This window comes from Sebastes fasciatus, chromosome 9, assembly GCF_043250625.1.
Source record: "Sebastes fasciatus isolate fSebFas1 chromosome 9, fSebFas1.pri, whole genome shotgun sequence".
Lineage (NCBI taxonomy): Eukaryota > Metazoa > Chordata > Actinopteri > Perciformes > Sebastidae > Sebastes > Sebastes fasciatus.
In genome coordinates, this window is record NC_133803.1 from 17,932,244 (window position 1) to 17,953,775 (window position 21,532).

The 21,532-nt window shown below is 38.6% G+C and overlaps 1 protein-coding gene across 1 annotated transcript in view; it reads left to right on the forward strand.

The window, feature by feature from the left end:
- The window catches only part of eys (eyes shut homolog), a 206,291-nt gene that overhangs the window by 37,114 nt on the left and 147,645 nt on the right, over positions 1 to 21,532 (forward strand). The window contains exons 9-17 of the mRNA XM_074646369.1: positions 1,502 to 1,641; positions 4,993 to 5,156; positions 5,315 to 5,568; positions 7,898 to 8,002; positions 12,268 to 12,390; positions 15,296 to 15,409; positions 17,931 to 18,053; positions 19,542 to 19,655; positions 20,253 to 20,486. Coding sequence (XP_074502470.1) covers positions 1,502 to 1,641; positions 4,993 to 5,156; positions 5,315 to 5,568; positions 7,898 to 8,002; positions 12,268 to 12,390; positions 15,296 to 15,409; positions 17,931 to 18,053; positions 19,542 to 19,655; positions 20,253 to 20,486 — 1,371 coding nt within the window. The remainder of the gene's footprint in view (positions 1 to 1,501; positions 1,642 to 4,992; positions 5,157 to 5,314; positions 5,569 to 7,897; positions 8,003 to 12,267; positions 12,391 to 15,295; positions 15,410 to 17,930; positions 18,054 to 19,541; positions 19,656 to 20,252; positions 20,487 to 21,532) is intronic.

Below are 21,532 nucleotides of genomic sequence, written 5' to 3' on the forward strand. Positions count from 1 at the left end.
ATACTGCGTGTTTCCTTAACAACAGTGTGCATGGGTTAAGTCAAACTAATGCACAGTTCACTCTCCTAAAGCTTACAATATTCATTTATGTTAGTTCATGGTCCAAAATGGTAAATTGATAGTTAATTAAACTTAGTTAATACTTATGTTACTATTAAGAAACAATGAAAGGATAAATAATGATGTTTACTTATTATTAGTAATTATATAATTTGGGTTATTTTATCATTAGTTTGTGTGATATGAAATATTTAATTTCTATATTGTCTCTTAGCTGATTGGAGACGATAACAATTACATTCTGATTACATTAGTAAAGTATTTATTATCAGTTAATTGTTGTACACATTATAACATTGTATACATAATATTAGGTATTCGTTAGTGATTACCAAATGCTTTGTAAACCTTTCAGAAATCATTTGTAAAACATATATAAACATTACATAGACAGATGGACCAGAAACCAATTATTAACCATTGACAGAGTATTAACTATCTATCTAAATAATGTTTATAGATGGTTTACAAACCAATTATTAACCATTAACAAAGTGTTAGAAATATCTACCTATATAATGTTTATAGGTACAATTTTTACAAAGGTATAGACAATTTCTTAAAGATTTAGAAATAATATTCTAATCATTTACATATACTTATATATGTCTGTGTATATTTATGTATAAATATGTGTATGTGCATATACAGTACATATATATGTATATGTGTGTGTGTGTATTGTGTGTATATATATATATATATATAGAGTGTATATATGTAAATACTGTATGTGTGTGTGTGTATATATGTAAATGTAAATTGTGTGTGTGTGTGTGTGTGTGTGTGTGTGTGTGTGTGTGTGTGTGTGTGTGTTGTATATAAAATGTTGGTGCAACAATAAACCGTTAAAATAATATCAATTATAGCATTACTAATAATTACTAAACATGATGAATTATTGTTTGTTAACAGTGAAATAACTATTATATAAGTTTAATCAACTATAAATTTACCATTTATAAATGATGGTTATTATAAAGTTTTACCCATTCAACTATTGGTTCTGCAAAATATATCCTCTCTGGGATCAAATCAGATATTATTTCCAATTATACCACCTCAATAAGGGTTTTCCTTTAGGGATAAGACAAAGTGTCTGCTGTGATACTAACCAACCTTTTTTGTCATCCACAAATCTGAGGATGGTTACAGATAAGTATTAAAATCAAAAGAACAAGAAGAAGAAGAAAAGCGATTAGAAGGGGGAATAGAAGAAGCATAAAAAGAAAGTTCACATATTGAAACTCAAGTTAAGAATTAAATTTGACTACATTTCATAACAGGGCCGATCCTCCAGTCGACCCACAATTAGCCCGATTCCGGCCTTGTTTATTAGATCTATAGATGAGCTGACCTGATACAGTGACATTAATTAGAGATGGGTTTGCGGATGATCAGGTCACCGATTCCATTAACTGTTTTAAATCTTTTCTTTCAGGTTTTCTGGGGAAGAACTGTGAAGTTGACATAGATGCTTGTGCTCTACCCAACAACACATGTCCACCAAAGACTCAGTGTCTGGATCTCCCAGATCGCCTAGAATATACCTGTCGTGTTCCCTGCCCTCAAAACCTACAAGTGAGTAAAAAACAGAAACAGAAATAAACATGAATTAATTACTCAATTAATTAAAAAAGCTTTACATCCTCTAAATGCTCCAAGTCTGTAGTTTGCTGCTATAAAGTTTCATGAGGCTGTGATTATCCCAGAGGTAATTTTATACAGTGGGGTCAAGTTACAATAGCTACTATGGGGATTAACATCTTCACACATGAATACAATTGGGCTCATTAGAATAGGCGAAAATAATTATCATAAAGTGGAAATGTCTGTAAAGGGGAGGCTCGTGAGTACCCATAGAACCCATTTTCATTCACATATCTTGAGGTCAGAGGTTAAGGGACCCCTTTGAAAATGGCCATGACAGTTTTTCTTCACCAAACTTTAGCCTAACTTTGGAGTGTCATTCAGCCTCCTTCCTGACAAGCTAACATGACATGGTTGGTACCAATTGATTTCTTAAGTCGTCTTCACTCTAGCTTTAAGACTGAGCCCACTACAGCCTTTTGAAAACAGTAATATCGGTCGCCAGCGATCCCGCGGGTCTCAGAGGTGGACTATTTGTCCTCATCTGCGGTTCTGTTAAGTATTCCTGTTAAGTCCTATACATGTTTAAAGAGCTCCCAATCGTTTGCTTATTTCTCTTGAAGCAATTTCTATGTATACTCTCCAACATTATCACAACAGGAGGGAACCATAACAAGCAAATTAATGAGGATGTTATGTGTAATTTTCTCCCCCATTTTATTGCTACTCTGTTTGATCATTTTTTTGTTTTTGTCCCACAAGAACACAGGACTCGCATAGAAATCACCAGAAAAATCACATTGAAATCTAACTTGGGGTGATGGTACATTATTAATGCATTTCCAAATGGCTAGAGTGACACTTTGGCAACTTAATCAAACCACGATCAAATACAAATGTAGAAAGCACTGTCTTTTATGGGTTAAAACTTTTTTTACTTTCATATGTTAAGTAAGAAAGTAGGAATACTCACTGATATTTATAGTATCTGCCAACTGTCACCACAGACTGAATTATAACATGGAGGACTAAAGTGAGGAGGTATCAAATATTAATGCAGTATTTTATTTATAAAATGTGGGATAATCCTTTGTCATACACGGGGATAGAAATAAGCATAAGTCCCACAGGAAGATTGACGGCAAATGCGATAATCCATAAACAGAGCAATCAGCTGGTGCTGAAGCTCTACAGTATGGTGGTTTACCCGGGAAAGAAAGCTGTATTAAATTATTGACTAATGTGGGAGTTCACTGCCTTCTTGTGACTTTTGATACGTTTGAAATGTTGCTGTTTGACACATAACAGAACCAATACACAAGTGTAGTTAAGCAACAGATTCTGACCTATGACCTGACCTGAAAAAATGGATACAGCATAGTATCACGATATTTTGCATGGTAATATTGTATAGATACACGGACGTCAAGTGTTGATCTTTTGTTATATAAACTATTAACCTCTTAACAATCTTCCAGCTGCTACTCTCTCTGTAAGAGGCTGTAGCGGCTCAGTCTTAAAGCTAGTGAAGAGTGAAGATACTGGTATCATATGAAACTAGAAAACGGATGGATTGGTGCCAACCATGTCATGTTAGCTTGTTGGGAAGAATGCTAAATAACGCTCCCTTGACCTCTGACCTCAAGATATGAAAACTCTGAGATGAACAGAGTGAAAACTGTATCTTATTAGTAGGGCTGTCAGAGTTAATGTGATAATAACATATTAAAAGCTGCTTTAAAGCTAAAGTGAAGATACTGGTATCAAATGAAACTAGAAAACCTAAAGAATCCATTGGTCATCTGTCGGTAAGGAGGTTAAATAACGCTCCAAACCTACATTACATTTTGGCGAGGAAAAACTAGCATGGCCATTTCCTCGGGGTAACTTGACCTCTGACTTCCAGATATGTGAATGAAAATGGGTTCTATGGGTACCCACGAGTCTCCCCTTTACAGACATGCCCACTTTATGATAATCACATGCAGTTTGGGGCAAGTCATAGTCAAATCAGCACACTGACACACTGACAGCTGTTGTTGCCTGTTGGGCTTCAGTTTGCCATGTTATGATCTGAGCATATTTTTTATGCTAAATGCAGTACCCGTGAGGTTTTCTGGACAATATTTGTCATTGTTTTGTGTTGTTAATTGATTTCCAATAATAAATATATACATACGTTAGCATACAGCAAGCATATTTGCCCACACCCATGTTGATAAGAGTATTAAATACTTGACAAATCTCCCTTTAAGGTACATTTTGAACAGATAAAAAATGATTTACAATTAATCATGGACAATCATGTGATTAAGTATTTGAATCGATTGACAGCCCTACTTATCAGATAAAACCGATGTTGACAAACTGCATAATTCGTAGTTGAAAAAAGGTAATAAATTGCAATATATCTTATATATTGTATCTCCGATTCCCACCCCTACTGTAAATACATAAAAACGTGGTTAGTGGCTATAGGGTTGACGTATATATATTCCCAGTATACTGTATGCTGCATATTTAATCAGAGAAGCACATTTTTATGTTCTATTTTGAATGCCGTTGCACAACCTCCAGATTTTTAAGCAGCCATGGTGGAAGAGGACACAAAGCTGGAATTGTGTGATTGTTTGCTTTTGGCATGCAGGAGGGGAGCACATCTACAGGACTGAAACGGCCTCTGCCACCTGATGCTGATGAGTGCCACTGAAGATGTATTTCTGAATGCGCATTTTTTTGTTGTTGTTTTTTTACATATTGATGATTCAACCCTCTGCATTTAAAAAAAAAAAAAAAAGCTTTAAAAACCAGACGAGCATCTTCAGATGACAGATGGAGATGATCACTCGCTGTGTATAAAGCCTCGTGTTGGCCCCCTTACAGAAATGCCATGATGTCTGCATTATACACCTTCCCACAAGCCAGCTCTCCCTCAGCCCCTTTGTTTCCGCTCCACTATATATATATATATATATACACATGTACCAGCAAGCAGGCGTATCTGTTTTGTTACAGAGAACTCTTGGGAGGTTTAGCCCTCAATGACCATTGATCTTGTCTTGTTAGACAGGATGTAGATGCTACGTGGAATACTGAGTGCACCCGGTATAAAGCAATGGATCAGTATTCATGAGTGTGTCATGTGGCTGTAATGAAGCTCATTTTCAGGCAGCCAGGAGCAAGAAATGATTAGGGGTTGCGTTGTAAAATAATGGTTACATTTTTGACCAGTCTCAGTCCAATCTAAAATATTACCATACAAGATGAAGCGATTTCACTTTTGCACACAAAGCGGCATATTTCTTGACGCATATATCTGACGGCTCTGTGTTCTATCGACAGCCGTGTGCCAACGGAGGACGCTGTGTGCTGAATGACGGCAGTAGCTACAGCTGTATCTGCGCACCTGGATGGTCCGGTCCGAACTGCCGTATAAATGTCAATTATTGTGTTCGACATTGGTGTCAAAATGGAGCCACTTGTGTGGATGAGATTGACGGTTACAGGTGAGTGTTCAACTCTTGATTGTCCTCGGGCCATTCGGGCACCAGAATGTCAATGATTGTAAAAGCCGTGACATTTTGCTGTTCTCTTCCTCCAGGGCTGAAAGTGTTCCTCTACCTCTATATACAGTATTAAGAAATTCTCTTTAATCTGTTGCTAGCTGCCTTTGTCCCAGAGGATACACGGGCGTCTACTGTGAAGAGGACATTGATTACTGTGTTGGCCATCGCTGCTCCGAACACGGTGTTTGCCTGGACCAGCAGTATAATTTCACCTGCCGCTGCGTGCTTGGATTTGAAGGGTCGCTCTGTGAACTGGAAACAAATGAGTGCATCAGCTTCCCCTGCGCAATTGGCGCCACCTGTGTGGACCTAATCAGTGATTATCGGTGCCACTGTCCCCCAGGGTTTGAGGGTATGAGACCATCTGATGCGAATGTGTGAGCCTATTTGCAGCCATTAGTGTGGCCAGCCACAGAGATATCAGGCTTTAGTGTTTGAAACATGCAGCGTTCATACAGAAAGTTCGTCAGAATTTGCTCAGAATTGAACATTGGGTACAGTTTTCACATTGAAACTTGATATGCGTCAATGGTGAGGGCATATGATGGAAATAGATGGAAAATTAGAATTACTTTACATAGAACTGATTGAAATTCAGACATATATTGTAGCAGTACTGTGAATAAAACAGTTTCTTAATGTCAAAATACTATTTGATAGTATTGGGAAGGCAATCTTCTTGTGTAAATCATTACGCATTAGAACAAGATTTATAGTGACGTATAAATCTTGTCTTTGCCCCTTTTCATTGCAGTAATGAATGTACGAGAAATACGATTCACTTGAGTTATTTAGAACGTAACCACATGCAAAAGCTTGTAGCTTGAAGGTGTGCGTTCATTCATCACTGTTATACTGATATACTGATATTTAAAGAACATCTGTGCCATGTTAACCAGATGCTATTAAGGCAAAACTGACTCCGTTAAAGTTACCTGTTGCAATGTCTTGCTTATGTTAAAGCAGCAGTGGGTAGAACTGGAGCAAATATGATTTAAAAAAAGTTATTTCTATAAAACGGTCACTATATCCTGACTGTAGTGCATGAGACTGGTAATCTGATTAAAATCATGTGCCTCTGCGTCCTTCGGTGCTCCTAATGGCATCTTCAAGATTTCACAGAACAGGAAAACAACCAATCAGAGCCGAGCTGGAGACTGCCGTCTCTGAGCAGCTGTCAATCACTCGCAAACTCCGATCAAACTAGGCAGCGCTGATCAAATATGAATCAATATTGTGCTACTGTCATGACTATTTCTTACCTCAAATGGTTTCAGAAACATCTTGTAGTGTACTGTTTAGCTGTAAGATGAGATTTTGTGACCCTGCAGCCATGTTGGGATCAGTTGAGGAAATACCAAACACCGCCCACCAGCTAGAGCAAATTTTCTAATTTTACAGCTAAACAGTACACTACAAGATGTTTCTGAAAACATTTGAGGTGAGAAATAGGCATTAACAGTAACAGAATATTGATTAATATTTGATCAGCATTGTCTAGTTTGACCGTTTGATCAGAGATCATAAGTGATTGACAGCTGCCTCCTTCGAATGAACAGCCAATATTGACGCTCTCTCTGAAATGACCTGTGTTTTGCCAAAGTCTCCCATCACAGGGTCGATTTTTTAAAGCCTGAAAACAGAGCCAGGAGGATGTGCAGAAGTCTAGTTATCTCCCAGAACACTTGAATTAAAATATACTGAAAGGTTATTATGGATTATGATGCCAAAAACATTCTGCCTACTGAAGCTTTAAAACGTGTAGATTCTATACTGTAAAAATGTCCCTTTCATATTATCTAATTATGCCAAAATCAAAAGTGTGAGTTAGATAATGTACATTTAAAATAGTCTGTCTATTTCTTAGACATTTGGCATAATGTGGACTGTTAATAATCTTGGCCACATGTGGTGAAAATGTCTAAATTAGACGGTGGTGCAGTAATGTGTAAGCAGTTAAATGAATTATTATTGGCCGGCATACAGTATAACGATCTGGCTCAGTATCACAGAGTGTGCAGTATAAAGTGTGTCCTGTACAATATATTTAGGCTGGAGGTGCAGTCAGCAGCTCCCTTAATTATGTGAGTATCTTACAGTACATGATTAACAGCACACTCGCCAGCGTGTGGGGTCGTGATGGCAAAAGTACAATTACCTTTTGGTGTGGACAGCAGTGCAGGTAGGAGAGCAGCGCCGGAGGATGTTGGGCTGTTTATTCTCTATGAGCTCTGCGGCTCACGGAGAACTAAGAGGTCTGAAATATCGCCAGGGGCCAGGCCCAGTGGAGCATTAAATTTGTCAGTAAAATCTGGAATCAATTCGTATCTAACTCTTGCCCAGAGGATAATAAAATTGAGGTTACACCATTTCTGCAAACATACAAGCTGCAACGTGCTGAACACATAATCATTCAATCACATTTTGAGCCAGTGGAATCAGAGGCAATCAGCTGCCTCATGAAATAAAACCCTGTCACCAATAAACCAGGTGCCGCTCATTGTAGGGAAAATAAACCGAAATGTGTACTGCATATGTTCTGAATGCGTTTGGAATTATTATTCACATACTAGAGCTTCAGTAATCATGAAACGTCTACAGTGACAGCAAAACCTGTTAGTATAAACATGTTTTAAACTGTGACACTAAATAGAGCTTTTGTTTTTGTCCTTATCCTGCAGGAAGGAGCTGCTCTGAGAATGTAAATGACTGCTGGTCGCTGCCTTGTCTAAACGGAGGCTCGTGCATGGATCTGATAAATGACTACATTTGTCATTGTCCTCTTGGTAAGTACCAACTACTTGTGTATTATTGAGCAGGTTTACAAAAATATCATGCTATTAATTTTCTGTATACTGTATCTCGGGAATACGTGGAGAGTTTATTTCTCATGCATTTACATGCAAACTTGTTTATTTTGATCATTTTTCAATTTTTGTTCAAGGTGTGCTTGCAAAGATAGCAAAGACAGGAATTATCAATGCAGGCAAGAAACCATTTAAGAAGCATCTAAAAAAGGCTCTACGCAAAGCAAATCGAAGTAATAAATCTGTGTTATGGGTTGAAAAAAAAAAGTTTTCACGTTTTATTTTTTAGAATCAATGTCAAATTTGACGTCGGTAGACCTTTAAACTGTTTTCTATCTTGCTAAAAATGAATGACCTCCCTATTTAGACTGAGATTTAGTTTTCACCATCATCCTTTAATCAAGTAACATTGTGTATTACACATTTGTATATGTAAGACATTTTATAACACGTGTTCCAGAAAAGAATCCATAATCAGTCCATAATAGAGGGAGGTGTTGCCTTCCTCAGTGTGCGGCTGATTTTACTGTGCCCTCTGGTAATAAAATACTTAATCACTACTTGATTGCACAAGTCAGAATGTCACAGTCCAATGTCACACTCAACAGTAAACAGCCACAATACACAGAACAGGATTACAGACAAATATTTGACAAATAAAATCCACAAAACATAGGTGTTGACTGGACACAGCCTGCACTCTGGCACCGGGCAGTGGGTCTGTTTTGCTTTTAGTATTTTCTCAATATATTCCACAAGGGTAGATGTTATGCTGGATATCTTACATTTGTATCCTTTTGACAGTGTACCCTCATTCTTAATTTGATGCAGTGAAGCAATATCACTGCTGTTTTGTTGTCATCTTGTTTTAGATCTCGGTGCCTTTCCCTCAGCCAAATGTGCCTCTATTTCACTGCACAATAAATCACCTCAAATGTGGGTGAAGTCATTAAGACATTTACTGCCTTGAAACATGTGTAGCGCCTGTTACATGTTTTTTTATGACATAATGGACAAGGCAAATGCATCACTGTACATAATCTGCTCTTAATATTTTTTCTGCCCTTTGCTCAGATTAGATTTGAGCAAGAACAGAACACCAATGTGTCAGTAAAGCTTCCATTACTGTTTTAATTGCATTGAAAGATTTATAGACAGGTGTTTCCGAGCACTTTATCTTTTCAGAAATTCAATTAGATAAATGGTGTGTCAGGTTTGCTTGCTTCTCCCTACAAAAACACACAGAAAGAATCGGAATCAGATCACTGTCTTCCAACTAAAGTGCAGTATGTCTTTGTTGTCCAGCTGAACTTTGATTACTGTAGAATTTGTTTTAGTTATTATATGAATAAAGCTCTCAGGGACACTTCGGCCAAGGTTGCACAATCCTCTACATTTGTTGTTTTGGTGAGAGAAAATACAAATCTGCACCTGGATCTCCATCAAAACACACATAGCGACTGGCGATCATGCTAATTAGTTGATGGCAGGCATGGTTTTTGGAAAATGTCTAAATCCTGTCACTGAGCTAGACTCCAGCTGACCACAAAGTCAGCACCATTTAAATTCATAATGTCGCTGTCGTGCCACTTACCGTGACCAAATTTTGCAGCATGACTAACAATGTGCATGTCATCTAAACTTGGTTACAGTAACTGACACATTCAGCAACTATGACATTTTATTCGAGTCTACACCTGACTTCATCGCCTGACTTGGCTCATCCAAATAATTTATGTGCCAATTTAAATATAGGAGGAAAGGTTGAGAAACAGTTTAGCAAACATTTGATGAAGATTTTTCTTAAACTGGGTAATCCAGGGAAAAATTGTAGTTGTTATTTGACTTTGACCAGAACTGAAAACTAATGACTCTTACTTTACACCGAATGTCATTGAATTCTGTTTAGTATTTACCCTACTAACTTACACACAGACCAACAAAGAAGGCCAGAGACATAAGGTATTTGGTCACCCGATTTGACTGTTATCAGGCCATTATATAGGCGTTATCGGTTGCTATAAGCACCATAGAAGTGGATCATTCGGGGCCTTTACCATGTTGTAAATGTGAAAACGAAACTTAAAAGCAACACGTTCTAATGCTATGTTCACACTGCGAGCGACACAGCAACAGGCTTAAAGTAATTTTCAATAGAAGCCGGTGACATGAAGCTACAAACAGACACCCGATACTTGTTGCTGCGTGACGGGCGTGACGCGCAACAACAATGTTGAGCTGGTCTAAACTTTTTTCGCTTGAGTAACAAGCACTAACAATGTAGCTGGCCACGCTTGGCCGTTTTGTTGCTTTTGATGCTCGTAGTGTGAACATAGCTTAACACGTTGTAAAACTGAATGAAATGTTACATTTTGAACACAAACAAAAAGGCTTCTTTAGGTTTATGCAACAAAACCACTTTGTTAAGTTTCGGGAAAGACATTGTTTTGGATTAAAATAATTCCGTTTGACTTGAAACACTTAACGCTTGTGAACACAATGACAACTAGACATTGTTGGTTTCACACGGGATGCGAACCCCAGTCTCCCACTAACCTCCACCCTATCTAAAGTTCCAAGCTGTCTATACTACAGCTACTCACTTCCGCTTCTGCTCCTGTCATAATTACTAATTACTACTGATCTACCATGTGAATAGATGATAAAACCTACTATTGGGTGTAGTAGAACCCGATTGACCCACTCCTATGGTACTCATAGCAACTGATAACGCCTCTTTAATGGCCTGTCGACTTTGGTGGAGGTAATGATCTACACAAGCCAAATCCAGGTTTCATAATTGTACATTAGTATGTGAGTCTCATTTATTATTATTTATTAAACTCACTTAGAAGTAACAACTGGATTTGGTGATTTCCATCCAAGAACATGATTTTCAGTTTTTCAGCTCAGTGAAGCGACCAGAACGTTGGCGATGAGCGATGACTAAATGTGCTGATGAACAGCAGTTCTCCGAGCCAAGGAGTAGTTATGACCCGCGGCTGTTATCATTAACCACTGAACGTGGGTACACAAGGACTTGGCTTTAACGTATTCAACAATACATCACAGTGTGTCTTGTTACCACTGCATATTTTGTGATGGAGTGAAAAACACTTTGTGCTTTTGTTTCTGCAGCAGAGTTGAGCTGAGCCGCTAGTCGCTGTCAGATAGAATGGGGAGTCCCATTTGGAGATGGTGACACCGTAAATGTGACATTCCTTCATGCAACATTAACTTCAGAGTGAATTGCATGCACAATTGGGTATTAAACACTTCTGAAACACTCTGTTGGAGGCAATAGCTGTCCATTAACTAGTCAAGGCAATACATAATATGATGAGAAAAGGGTAGCTGGAAGGTCATCAAACATCCAGATAGATGTGTTGATGTAAAGTGCGCGGCTCTGGAAACACAATGTAAAGAAAGTGGAGACTACTTTACAACAGGAAGTACCTAATCTAATACAGCTGCTGTCCTGTGGGTGTATTCAAGTCTTGATAAAAAAGGGATTTGCATTAGGATGGGATGTTTGAAATATTTCAGTCCTTTGCCAGTGAGTGAGAGCTACTTTGCAGACACCGACTGCACATTTAGATTAACGCGACGGAGATATGGGTTCATTCTTCCTGTTTAGATGCTTCTGGTTCAAAGAGGTTTTTGGTTAGCGTGAGTATGAAATTTAGAACATTTTTCTACTAAAAGTCAAAAATTCTGTGGCTCCATAAACTGAATCTCCCAGCCTTTGTGAATGTAACAATTAAATGCAATTTTTTTTACCCACATTACCTAATGGCCACGGGGTTGAACAGAGTGGAAAAAACACTGATCTATTTTAGGATTCTCCCTTTGAGTCCTCTTTATTTGTACAAACACGTGTAATCAGTCACACCATCTGCCTGTGCTTTATTTACAACAATAGATATTGACATGGGTATCTATCAGTGGCATGCAGACGTGCATTTGGTGGGGCAGATAAATGTGATATAGATCAGTTTGGTAGGGTGGGTCTCTGTCAATGATTCACTCAATTAGCATACTGCATAGCAGGTAGATTGCAAAGGGAGGAATCAATACCCCCATTAATGCGCTGAAGAAAAGCTGTCTACACCTAATAAAACATACAGCCACATAAATATGTGTTGCGTAATGTGTGTTGTTTTATGAATTCAGACCGTGTTGCTTATTTCCCAAGGTTTGGCTGAATTTTCCTTCTCCATTGTTAACTTGAATTTTCATTGCAGGGTTCAAGGGGAAAGACTGCTCCGTGGATATTGACCTTTGCTCATTTGGACTGTGTGGTGAACATACATTAATATGCGCTGAGACCAAGGATGGACAGAATGTCTCTTGCACTTGTGAAAGAGGTGAGAAAAACCTTTAACGGACCATTAGTATTTATCATGCAGGTATATTAACAGGTGGAAAATCCTGCATTTACTCATGCTTTAAGGTCACTTTAACAGGAATATGTGGCTGTACAGTGAATACTGCAGCTTGAGGTAATGTTAAGCAGTCTGTAGATCAAAAAGTAAATTTTGTTTTATCAGATCAGTGGTTCCCAACCTGGGGTCTGTCCGAAGATCACTGGGGGTGCGTCAGGATTTGTCTGCACGGAGGTTGTCAAAATTAGATTTGCTCATGTATAACTAAAATCATCAATACAAACTTAATGGTTAATTTATACAAAAGTCTGTATATAAAACTATTTGAAAAAATTACTTTTTGCTACTTGGTAAAACAAAATATGCTGCTTATATCCATATTTGTTGGAGGTTAGCCTTTCAAAAACAACATTTTCATTATGGTCAAAAACCTATTTGCTGTCCCGCTTGACGCACACAAAGGGAGGCCCACACTTGTATTAACGGAGTGCTCCAGCAGCAATCTAACAGCACCATAAATTACATTTACTTAACCACAATAACAAAAAATCTATTTTGGAGTATTTGGCTATTATAGTTAATTAATTAAAGTGGGGGTAGCCAGAATGTTTTTGGCATCATTGGGCAAACATTCCATAATAAATTGTCAGCATATTGTAATTCAAGTGCTCTGGGAGATAACTAGACTTCTGCACCTCCTCATGGCTCTGTTTTCAGGCTTTAAAAAATCTAGCCCGTGACAGGAGACTTTGGCCAATCACAGGTCATTTCAGAGAGAGAGCGTTCCTATTGGCTGTCCATTCAACAGAGGCAGCTGTCAATCATTCATGAACTCTGATCAAAAGGTCAAACTAGGCAGCGCTGATCAAATATGAATCAATATTCTGTTACTGTAATGCCTATTTCTCGCCTCAAATGTTTTCAGAAACATCTTGTAGAATGAGAAAATTTGCTCCGGCTGGTGGGCGGTGCTTGGTATTTCCTCAACTGCTCAGCTTTTCTTAGATACAAGTAGGAGGGCTTCAAGGACAATACATTGGAAACCACTGATCATGCATCAAAAAAACAGTCCCACAACTGGTGCATAACGTTTATAACACCTTCATAATCATCCGATAATCTCATGCTGATTCACACAGATTAATTTGACAGCTCCTGCAGAAAAAGAAACAATTTTGTTTGTGTGTCAGTCAAGTCCCGCTGATTCCCCTCCATGAGGATGACAGTGTTATCACAGCAGTAGCTGCCAGCAGTGACAGGGATAACACAGAGGAAGAGGCTTGACCTGTTAGATACTCTGAGGCTTGCCAGGGGTAACCAGGCTTCACACTCTTGCAAGTCAAGGATGTATGTGCAGTAAGTGACAGAGTGCTGGGATAGTACTGTGTGTACACACACAGGGAAATCATGCAGCTTATTCCTGGATACAGTGACAGTACTTGAGATGAAAACAGTTTTTTCTTGCCAAACCAATCATAATTCAGTCGAGACTACTCCACACCGGCACTGCTATCTCTTTCTCGAATGAATGGCTATTACATAGAAGTTCATGTAACCCAATCAATAACCCTAACTTCATTACTCCTGTTGCACTTATGCTCGGCGGATGTCAAAGTGAAGGATTGTGAGTGATTTCTTATGTAAATGAAAGCAACCTGCGGCGAGCTGCTCTTCCCAGATCACTTCTCAAGGGCAAACTGCGAGATGCTGTCTTGTCTAGATGTTTCAGGTCGGCAGTCTTGGCATCCATATTATCTGATGTTTGCCAACCTAATGTGTTGCAAAACATGTTACTCATACCCTCCCTCGTTACACTGTATATCCCATGCTGTCAACTTTTTTACCTACTATTTAGTACTCAGACAAAATCATATCCTTAAACTGAGAAAGTTGTATGAACACACAATGGTGGATTTTGCGTGTATGATTTTGCGTCTGTATTAATTATGCAAAAAAAAAAAAAAAAAGGAAATACAGGACTGGCTTGTTATGAAGGTTGTTGGGGAAATTCTTCCCAGATTTTTAAGTTGTTAAACTCTCTTGAACAGCAGCTTTTGCAGGGCAATGATTGTGTTTTTACGAGCAAAAACACTATTTTTGACAGCTTTTTGTTTTGCATTAGTATTTATTTCAAAGGAACATCTTTTCAGTTATTTTTGCCATAAAATTTTTGAGCTCCAAAAGCTGTTGTTTCATCAAAAGCCCCACTTGGCATGAGACGTTTTTTGTCATACCGCAGGTTTTCGCAATACAGCAGCTGTTTATGTTGTTGTTGTTTTTACACAATCCTACAGTATTGTTTTGGAGGGAAAACTGCTTATTAATTTTTTCCACATTCCTATTTGTGAAGAGCATCTTAGGACCCTTATGCTCTGTTTAGTTCTTGGCTGACTGTGTGAAACACATAACAACGACTCGATGGTAGATACGTGTGAGGTTAACCCACAAACAGCCTGTGTAGCAGCGGCAATAATGTGCCTTAAACACTGACGTGTTTCTTCTCTTTAATGGCCTGTGTGTGTGTGTGTGTGTGTGTGTGTGTGTGTGTGGTGGGAGTGCGTTTACACATGTGCACTGATGCGTGTTATTTGTTTCATGTGGTTCCCTTTGTGTATAGATTGAATTTGATCTTAAAAATCACTAGATTTGTCTTGTTTAATGTAATAAATCAGAAGGGCAATGACTGGCTCTTATTAAACATGATTAAATGATCCAGTGAGCTGAGTCTGCATGTGCCCAGCAAGCTCTTTGAATCAATACACGCTTTGATACCCAGCTTTTGTTTGTGAAAACAAAGTCATGCTGATCCTAATTGGCTGAGGAATTAAACCAGGCAGAAAGGATTCCAATAATGGTGTTTTTTCTTGTTTTTTTACATATGCTGCAGGGTTTGAAGGGTCATTCTGTGAAGTAAACCTCAACGAGTGCGAGTCAGAGCCCTGTCAGAACGGTGGTATTTGTGTGGACGGCGTTGACCTGTATCAGTGCTTCTGCTCAGAGGGTAAGTTGCAATGCAATTAGATCCCCCGAATAGTCGAGGCAATACGATTATGTGGCTAATTCAGAACTTTGTTGTTGTGCAACCAACCAGTTTCAGTCCCGGAGTTATGACCCTGACTTAAATGAATAAAAGCCATTCAGAAACACTTTTACACTCATTCTTTCTCCATTATGTTATTTGGTGGTCTGTTTGTTATTCCGGTGGATAAATGGATATAAAAGGAGATGAAAAAACATTGAGTTATTTCCACTCAAATCTACAAGCAAAGCAATTTTCCATTTGGTGCTGATGTTCAACAATCATACATGGAAAAACTCATCTTATAAAAGTATCCAGGAAACAAACGCAGCTACAACTCATTTCACTTTAGTGACTAGGTATATAAATCCTAGATAAACTGAATAGTCTGTACAAACTTCATCACAGCTCCTCTGATGGGACGAGTATTTACAGTAAAAATGATCAGGGTAGCCTACTTTGTTCCAATGACTGTCTACAGTCTCAAATGGTTTAAAATAAATAGAAAAAATAGGACCAGTTGCCTTATTATGAGTTTGTTCATATCTATTTTATTTTTTAAAAAATATATTGCCTCTCAGATCTTTATGATAATGGACTATGTTTCTAATCAATTCAACAACCGAACCAATTACTTTAAAGGAACAGTGTATAACATTTTTGGGGATCTATGAGCAGAAATGGAAAATAATAAATTCATAACCGTGTTTTCATTAGTGTATAATCACCTGCAACTAAAATTGTTGTGTTTTAGTTAGCTTAGAATGAGCCCTTCATATCTACATAGGGAGGGGGTCCTCTTCACGGAGTCCGCCATGTCGCTCTGCCATGTTTCTACAGTAGCCCAGAACAGACAAACCAAACACTGGCTCTAGAGAGAGCCTTTCACGTTTTTACGTTACCTGAAGGACACTGTAGTTCTCCAACAGGCTTGTGAAACTGTTGTAACGTGATCTGCAGAGTGCAAACCATGGTACCAGCAGCCGTCTGACTTCCGTTGCTCCTAAAGTAGTGTGATTATGGTAAAGATGGCCTCTGAGCAAGGCAAATGGCGTTACCACGGTTTTGCACTCGGCAACTCACGTTACCACAGTCTTGGAAAGGGAGGAGGGAGCAGAGGGGTGCTCAGTTGGCTGCAATCTGCAACCACACCACGAGATGCCTCCAAATCCTGCACACTGTCCCTTTAACATTATTAACTCAATGACTCATTAATACAGAAAATGGATTTGAAACCTCCTCAAACTCGCCTGCTAAAAAATCTCCATTCAACATTAACCGAGAGACTACACACCGAAGAGACTACTGCTTGCACATTACATTCCTTACAGGCTATTTCTTATCTGTAGACCCATTTTGGTGCAATATGTCCTGAAAAGAAACATAAGATAACTACCTTCATTCAGTTGTGGAATGTGCAAGGATTGAACCATTTTTGCACACCTGGAAGAGATTCTTGGTCCTTATCATCTGTTTCGCCCTCGATGTGATGATGTTTATCTTAATACCTGTAAGGCCATGTGCCAAAGAAGGTTGAGAGTTAACAGAAATTCGTCCTAATCAAACCCAACAGGCGATTTTTCTGATTAGCACACCTTGAGCCAAAGAGCAGGGACTAATCAGTGAACTGTTGTAGTGTTTGCTTGGAATGAAATCCTGTATATTCTCAACAAGAGGTGTTTTGTTTAACATGTTATGTTGATTGCTTCCTTTTATTCACTATGATTACACATTTTCTCACATCTCCTGCCTTTCAGTTCAGTACCCATAAGGTTAACAAATATTTGCTTTAAATTTCTCCGATGACATAAAATCATTCCACCAGAAATTGTCGCCCGCATCATTGGAGTAAGAAGGAGTAAATCTCAGCTATTTTTCCAATAATTTCTTGGTCCAGTTGACATCTTACCTGGGAGACATACCTCTGATTAAACCTTGATTGCGGGTGAAGCCTGTTATGCATTTTTAATGAAGTCAGGATAATTGTCAAATTTTATGACATGGAGAGAGGTGGAAATTGGTTCCATGGTCAGTTTGAGAAATGATGAGAATTTGACCTGCACTGATGGTGCAGATAGCCAAGCATTAGTCATGGGCCTCCTGTAGCTGCAGTGTGTGACAGTGCTAATGATAGTCATTTTGTAGCGTGACCATGCGGTAGAATATATTTATGGGGGACTAAAATGTCAGAAATTGGCAGCACTCACTTTTACTTCATGACTTTAACCTTTTATTTTTATAATATCAAATATGCTGGTATAACTTCGCCATGAAAAAAATGTCACACATAATATGACAAAACAATATAATTTACTTCCTCAAATACAGACTGTGGTGCAATCTACTCTCCATATGTACTTGTTTACTTGTGATGAGCTTGCGTTGAAAGGTCATGTAAAATTTCACAACAGCAATAAATTGCTATTGGGTGCATTAGTATCTTTTCATGTCTGGTGTTTACTGATATTAACTGATGAGGTTTGTTTTTCTCTCTTCATACCAGGGTTCGGGGGGTTAAACTGTGAAATCAACTATGATGAATGTGTCCACGGATACTGTGCCAATAATTCCACATGTATTGACCTGGTTGCAGACTATGAGTGCATCTGTCCTTCGGGCTTTGCCGGTGAGTTATATGTCATCGTTTTCATAGTTTACACTTTGATGAATATAGTGCAGATTGATGACTCTTCACTACTGATAACCATCAAAGTAGTCCCATTGTCTAATGTAAGGGCTCATTCTCCAGTTTCAGAACGACTGCAGCTGATTGAGTATAAAGATAGATTAGTTTCTCCTTCTGTAGACACTGAATATAGGATAAAGTATCTATCCAAAGATGATATATTGGTTACAAAAATCGATATCTTACATATACAGTAATACTGATTGAAGTTGAAAAAATGCTGTAATTGTAAATGTTGTATGTACATGTTCATTTTATCTCCAGTTTTATATTTGTTGCGGTATGAATCAGAGATGTGGACTCGAGTCACATGACTTGGACTCGAGGCAGACTCGAGTCACGAATTTGATGACTTTAGACTGACTTGGCAAAATAAAAAAGACTTGCATCTCCACTTGGACTTTAACACCAGTGACTCGTGACTGCACCTGGACTTGAGCCTTTTGAGGTGAAAATACTTGATACCTTCCCCCAAAACCCAAGATTAAAAAGTATCCTATTTAAAAAGTGCACGCACAAATCCGACAGGATCCAATCGAGTTGCAGGAGAAAACCATGAAGAACTAACATTACTTTATTGAGCGCTCTGTAGTTAAAATGGCATTACATTTGAAGAGCACATTATGACTTGTTTAGGACTCGAAACTCAAAGTTTAGGACTTGGGACTTGACTCAGGATATCCCTGTCTTGCCTTGGGACTTGACTCTGGACTTGTCAGTCTTAACTCAGGATTTCCCTGTCCTGTCTTGACGTGGGACTTGTCTCTGGACTTGTCAGTCCTCACTTGGGACTTGCCTGTCTTGACTTGGGACTTGTCAGTCTTGACTTGGGACTTGACTTGGGACTTGTCAGTCTTGACTTGGGAATTGACTTGGGACTTGTCAGTGTTGACTTGGGACTTGACTTGGGCCTTGCCTGTCTTTGAACTTGAATCGGGACTCGCCTGTCTTGACTTGCGACTTGTCAGTCTTGACTTGGGACTTGACTCGAGACTTGAGTGCAAAGACTCGAGACTTGTGACTTGACAAAACAATGACTTGATCCCCTCTCTGGTATGAATAGCACCTTTGTTGTACCCATCACTCCCATATGTTTGTTGAGCAGTAGTAACGAGGGACTTTTATTCATATTTTTTTACTGCAGGCAGAAAACTAGACTCAATAAACTGTGTGTGCCTTTGGCTGTGGGGAGAAACTGCGGTAGCACAAAGACACGGCAGTTATACTGTAGTATCACCCCTACTGGCTCCATTACCGAACACACACCTCACGCTGGTTCATCACGTTAATAGCTGTCACTCTCTGCAGTCAAACTCATTTGTAGGACAGGATATTGAGACGTGTCATTATGTTTTGTGATGTGCTCTTTCTTCTTATTGTGTGTAAATTGTTATAGCGCTCAATTAACAATCTTTATTTACCTCTCAGGTAAGAATTGCTCCACATCTGTCTCCACATGTGCATCAGATGTTGAGTTCTGCAGGAATGGAGGAACCTGCTCCTACAACTCAGCTGGGGAAATACAATGTATTTGCTCTCCAGGTATATAAAGCACATTTATACAGTCGATTAGTAATGGATTTTGTTAAGCTCAAGTTTTGTTTTAATAGAAGAATAAAGCTTGGCTTTTGCTCTTTAGTCAACAGTAATTCCATGTAGAAATGCAGACATGCAACAGCAATGTAACATGCAATGCTATATAATCACTATAACCACAGTGTGTCTTGTGCTTTTCTTGGTTTATTCTACATCAATCCCTCTCTTTTAAATTCAGCTCCTAATGCATGTGAAAACGTATCAGTGTTGTTGATTTACTGTGGTGGTATCACCAAAACAGCTTTTACCTCTAAGTGAATACCATTAGAAAGCATGTGTACAAATCCACAAATTAGTTACAATTGGTGAAAAAAAAACACCTCACAGTTTAGTTCTTTGTGTACCGTTTCTGAAATCCCTCCTTGGTTTTAGTGCTTCAGGCGCTGGCTGGATAGAATTTGTAAATAGGCAGGGAGGGAAAACACTGGCAACGACAGCGTTACGTGAAATCGCAACCCGTGATGTCTGCCAGACGTGGGAAGTCAGGAGGATACTGTACATAGCTCCGCACATCAATCACTTCTTTGATCCCACCTCTTACAGGATACCATGGCAATGAATGCTCCTCATCTGTGAACCAATGCGTGTCAAATCCTTGCGACCCTGAGGGGACTCTCCTCTGTGAAGAGCTGGCAAATACTTATAGATGTGTGTGTCAACATGGGTACTCCGGGCCACATTGCAAAACGCCCGTAAACCACTGCGTTGATGGCCTGTGTCAACACGGTTCAGCGTGCACGGATCTATCAAGAGGGTTCAAGTGTGATTGTTTACCAGGTAGGTTCACCATCCAGCGGCGGCTTGTCTCAAATGGAGGCAATTCCTGAATGAATGAATCATATATATGGCAGACACACTCCCAGTTTGATGCTTTCGCTTGTTCAGTTTTCCTCCGCTGTGGGAGTCTAATCTCTTTGGCCTTAAGCAACAACACGTAACAGCCTTATGAAATGTGTAAGTCAAGGCTCAGTTCATCAGGTTGGGAGCTGACTTCAAAGCACTGCTTTGAATGTATGTTTGCCCACATCCAAAAGTCCTCTACTGGTATTTTATCAAAGTTATTGTTTGCTATCAAAGGAATATACAGTATACTCTCATTAGATAGCATGTTACCTGCACCTAATACATTTCTGAGGTAATAATTAGATTGTATCAGTTAAAAAAGGAAATTAAGTCCAAGTCTAATTAGTTACAGTCATTACATTTTATTGCAGTAATTCACAGGTAATTATAGGTGCAGTTAAATAAGCTAATTATAGATAATATGTATAAATAAATAACAGCATTCACATAGTATTTACTTTTTTTCAGTAACTATTCAGTATAATGAAAATTAAATTAATCAATAGATCAGATAGATCAGTTATTTATTATAAAAAGCCTTCAGTATCCACACATTAGTCTGATTAATTACAAAACATCCCTAATTTTACTGAAGACAGACAGATTTTATGCTTAAAGGTACACCTTGGAGTTTTCTTATGTTTACATTCAGTATTTCTTAAAAAAATGCATTATTTGTTTTGTTGAAGTAAACATGTTGGACACATTTACTTCCTCATAATATGTTTACAAAACCATTTTGTTTTAATCAGGGATGCCACGAGAACTTCGGTACCAAGTCGATGCCAAAATTCTGAAAATGTGACGTTACTTGTTTTACCTGCGGTACTGTAGGTACCGTCAGGGCTCAAGACTAACAATGTCCCGTCGTCCCGGGGACGATATAAATGTGTTTGAGATCCAGTAAACTCACTATCGACACAATCAACAAATCCGTGTTGAAATCGGCAGAACAAGAGCTAGTTAGTTTTTAGCTCCGT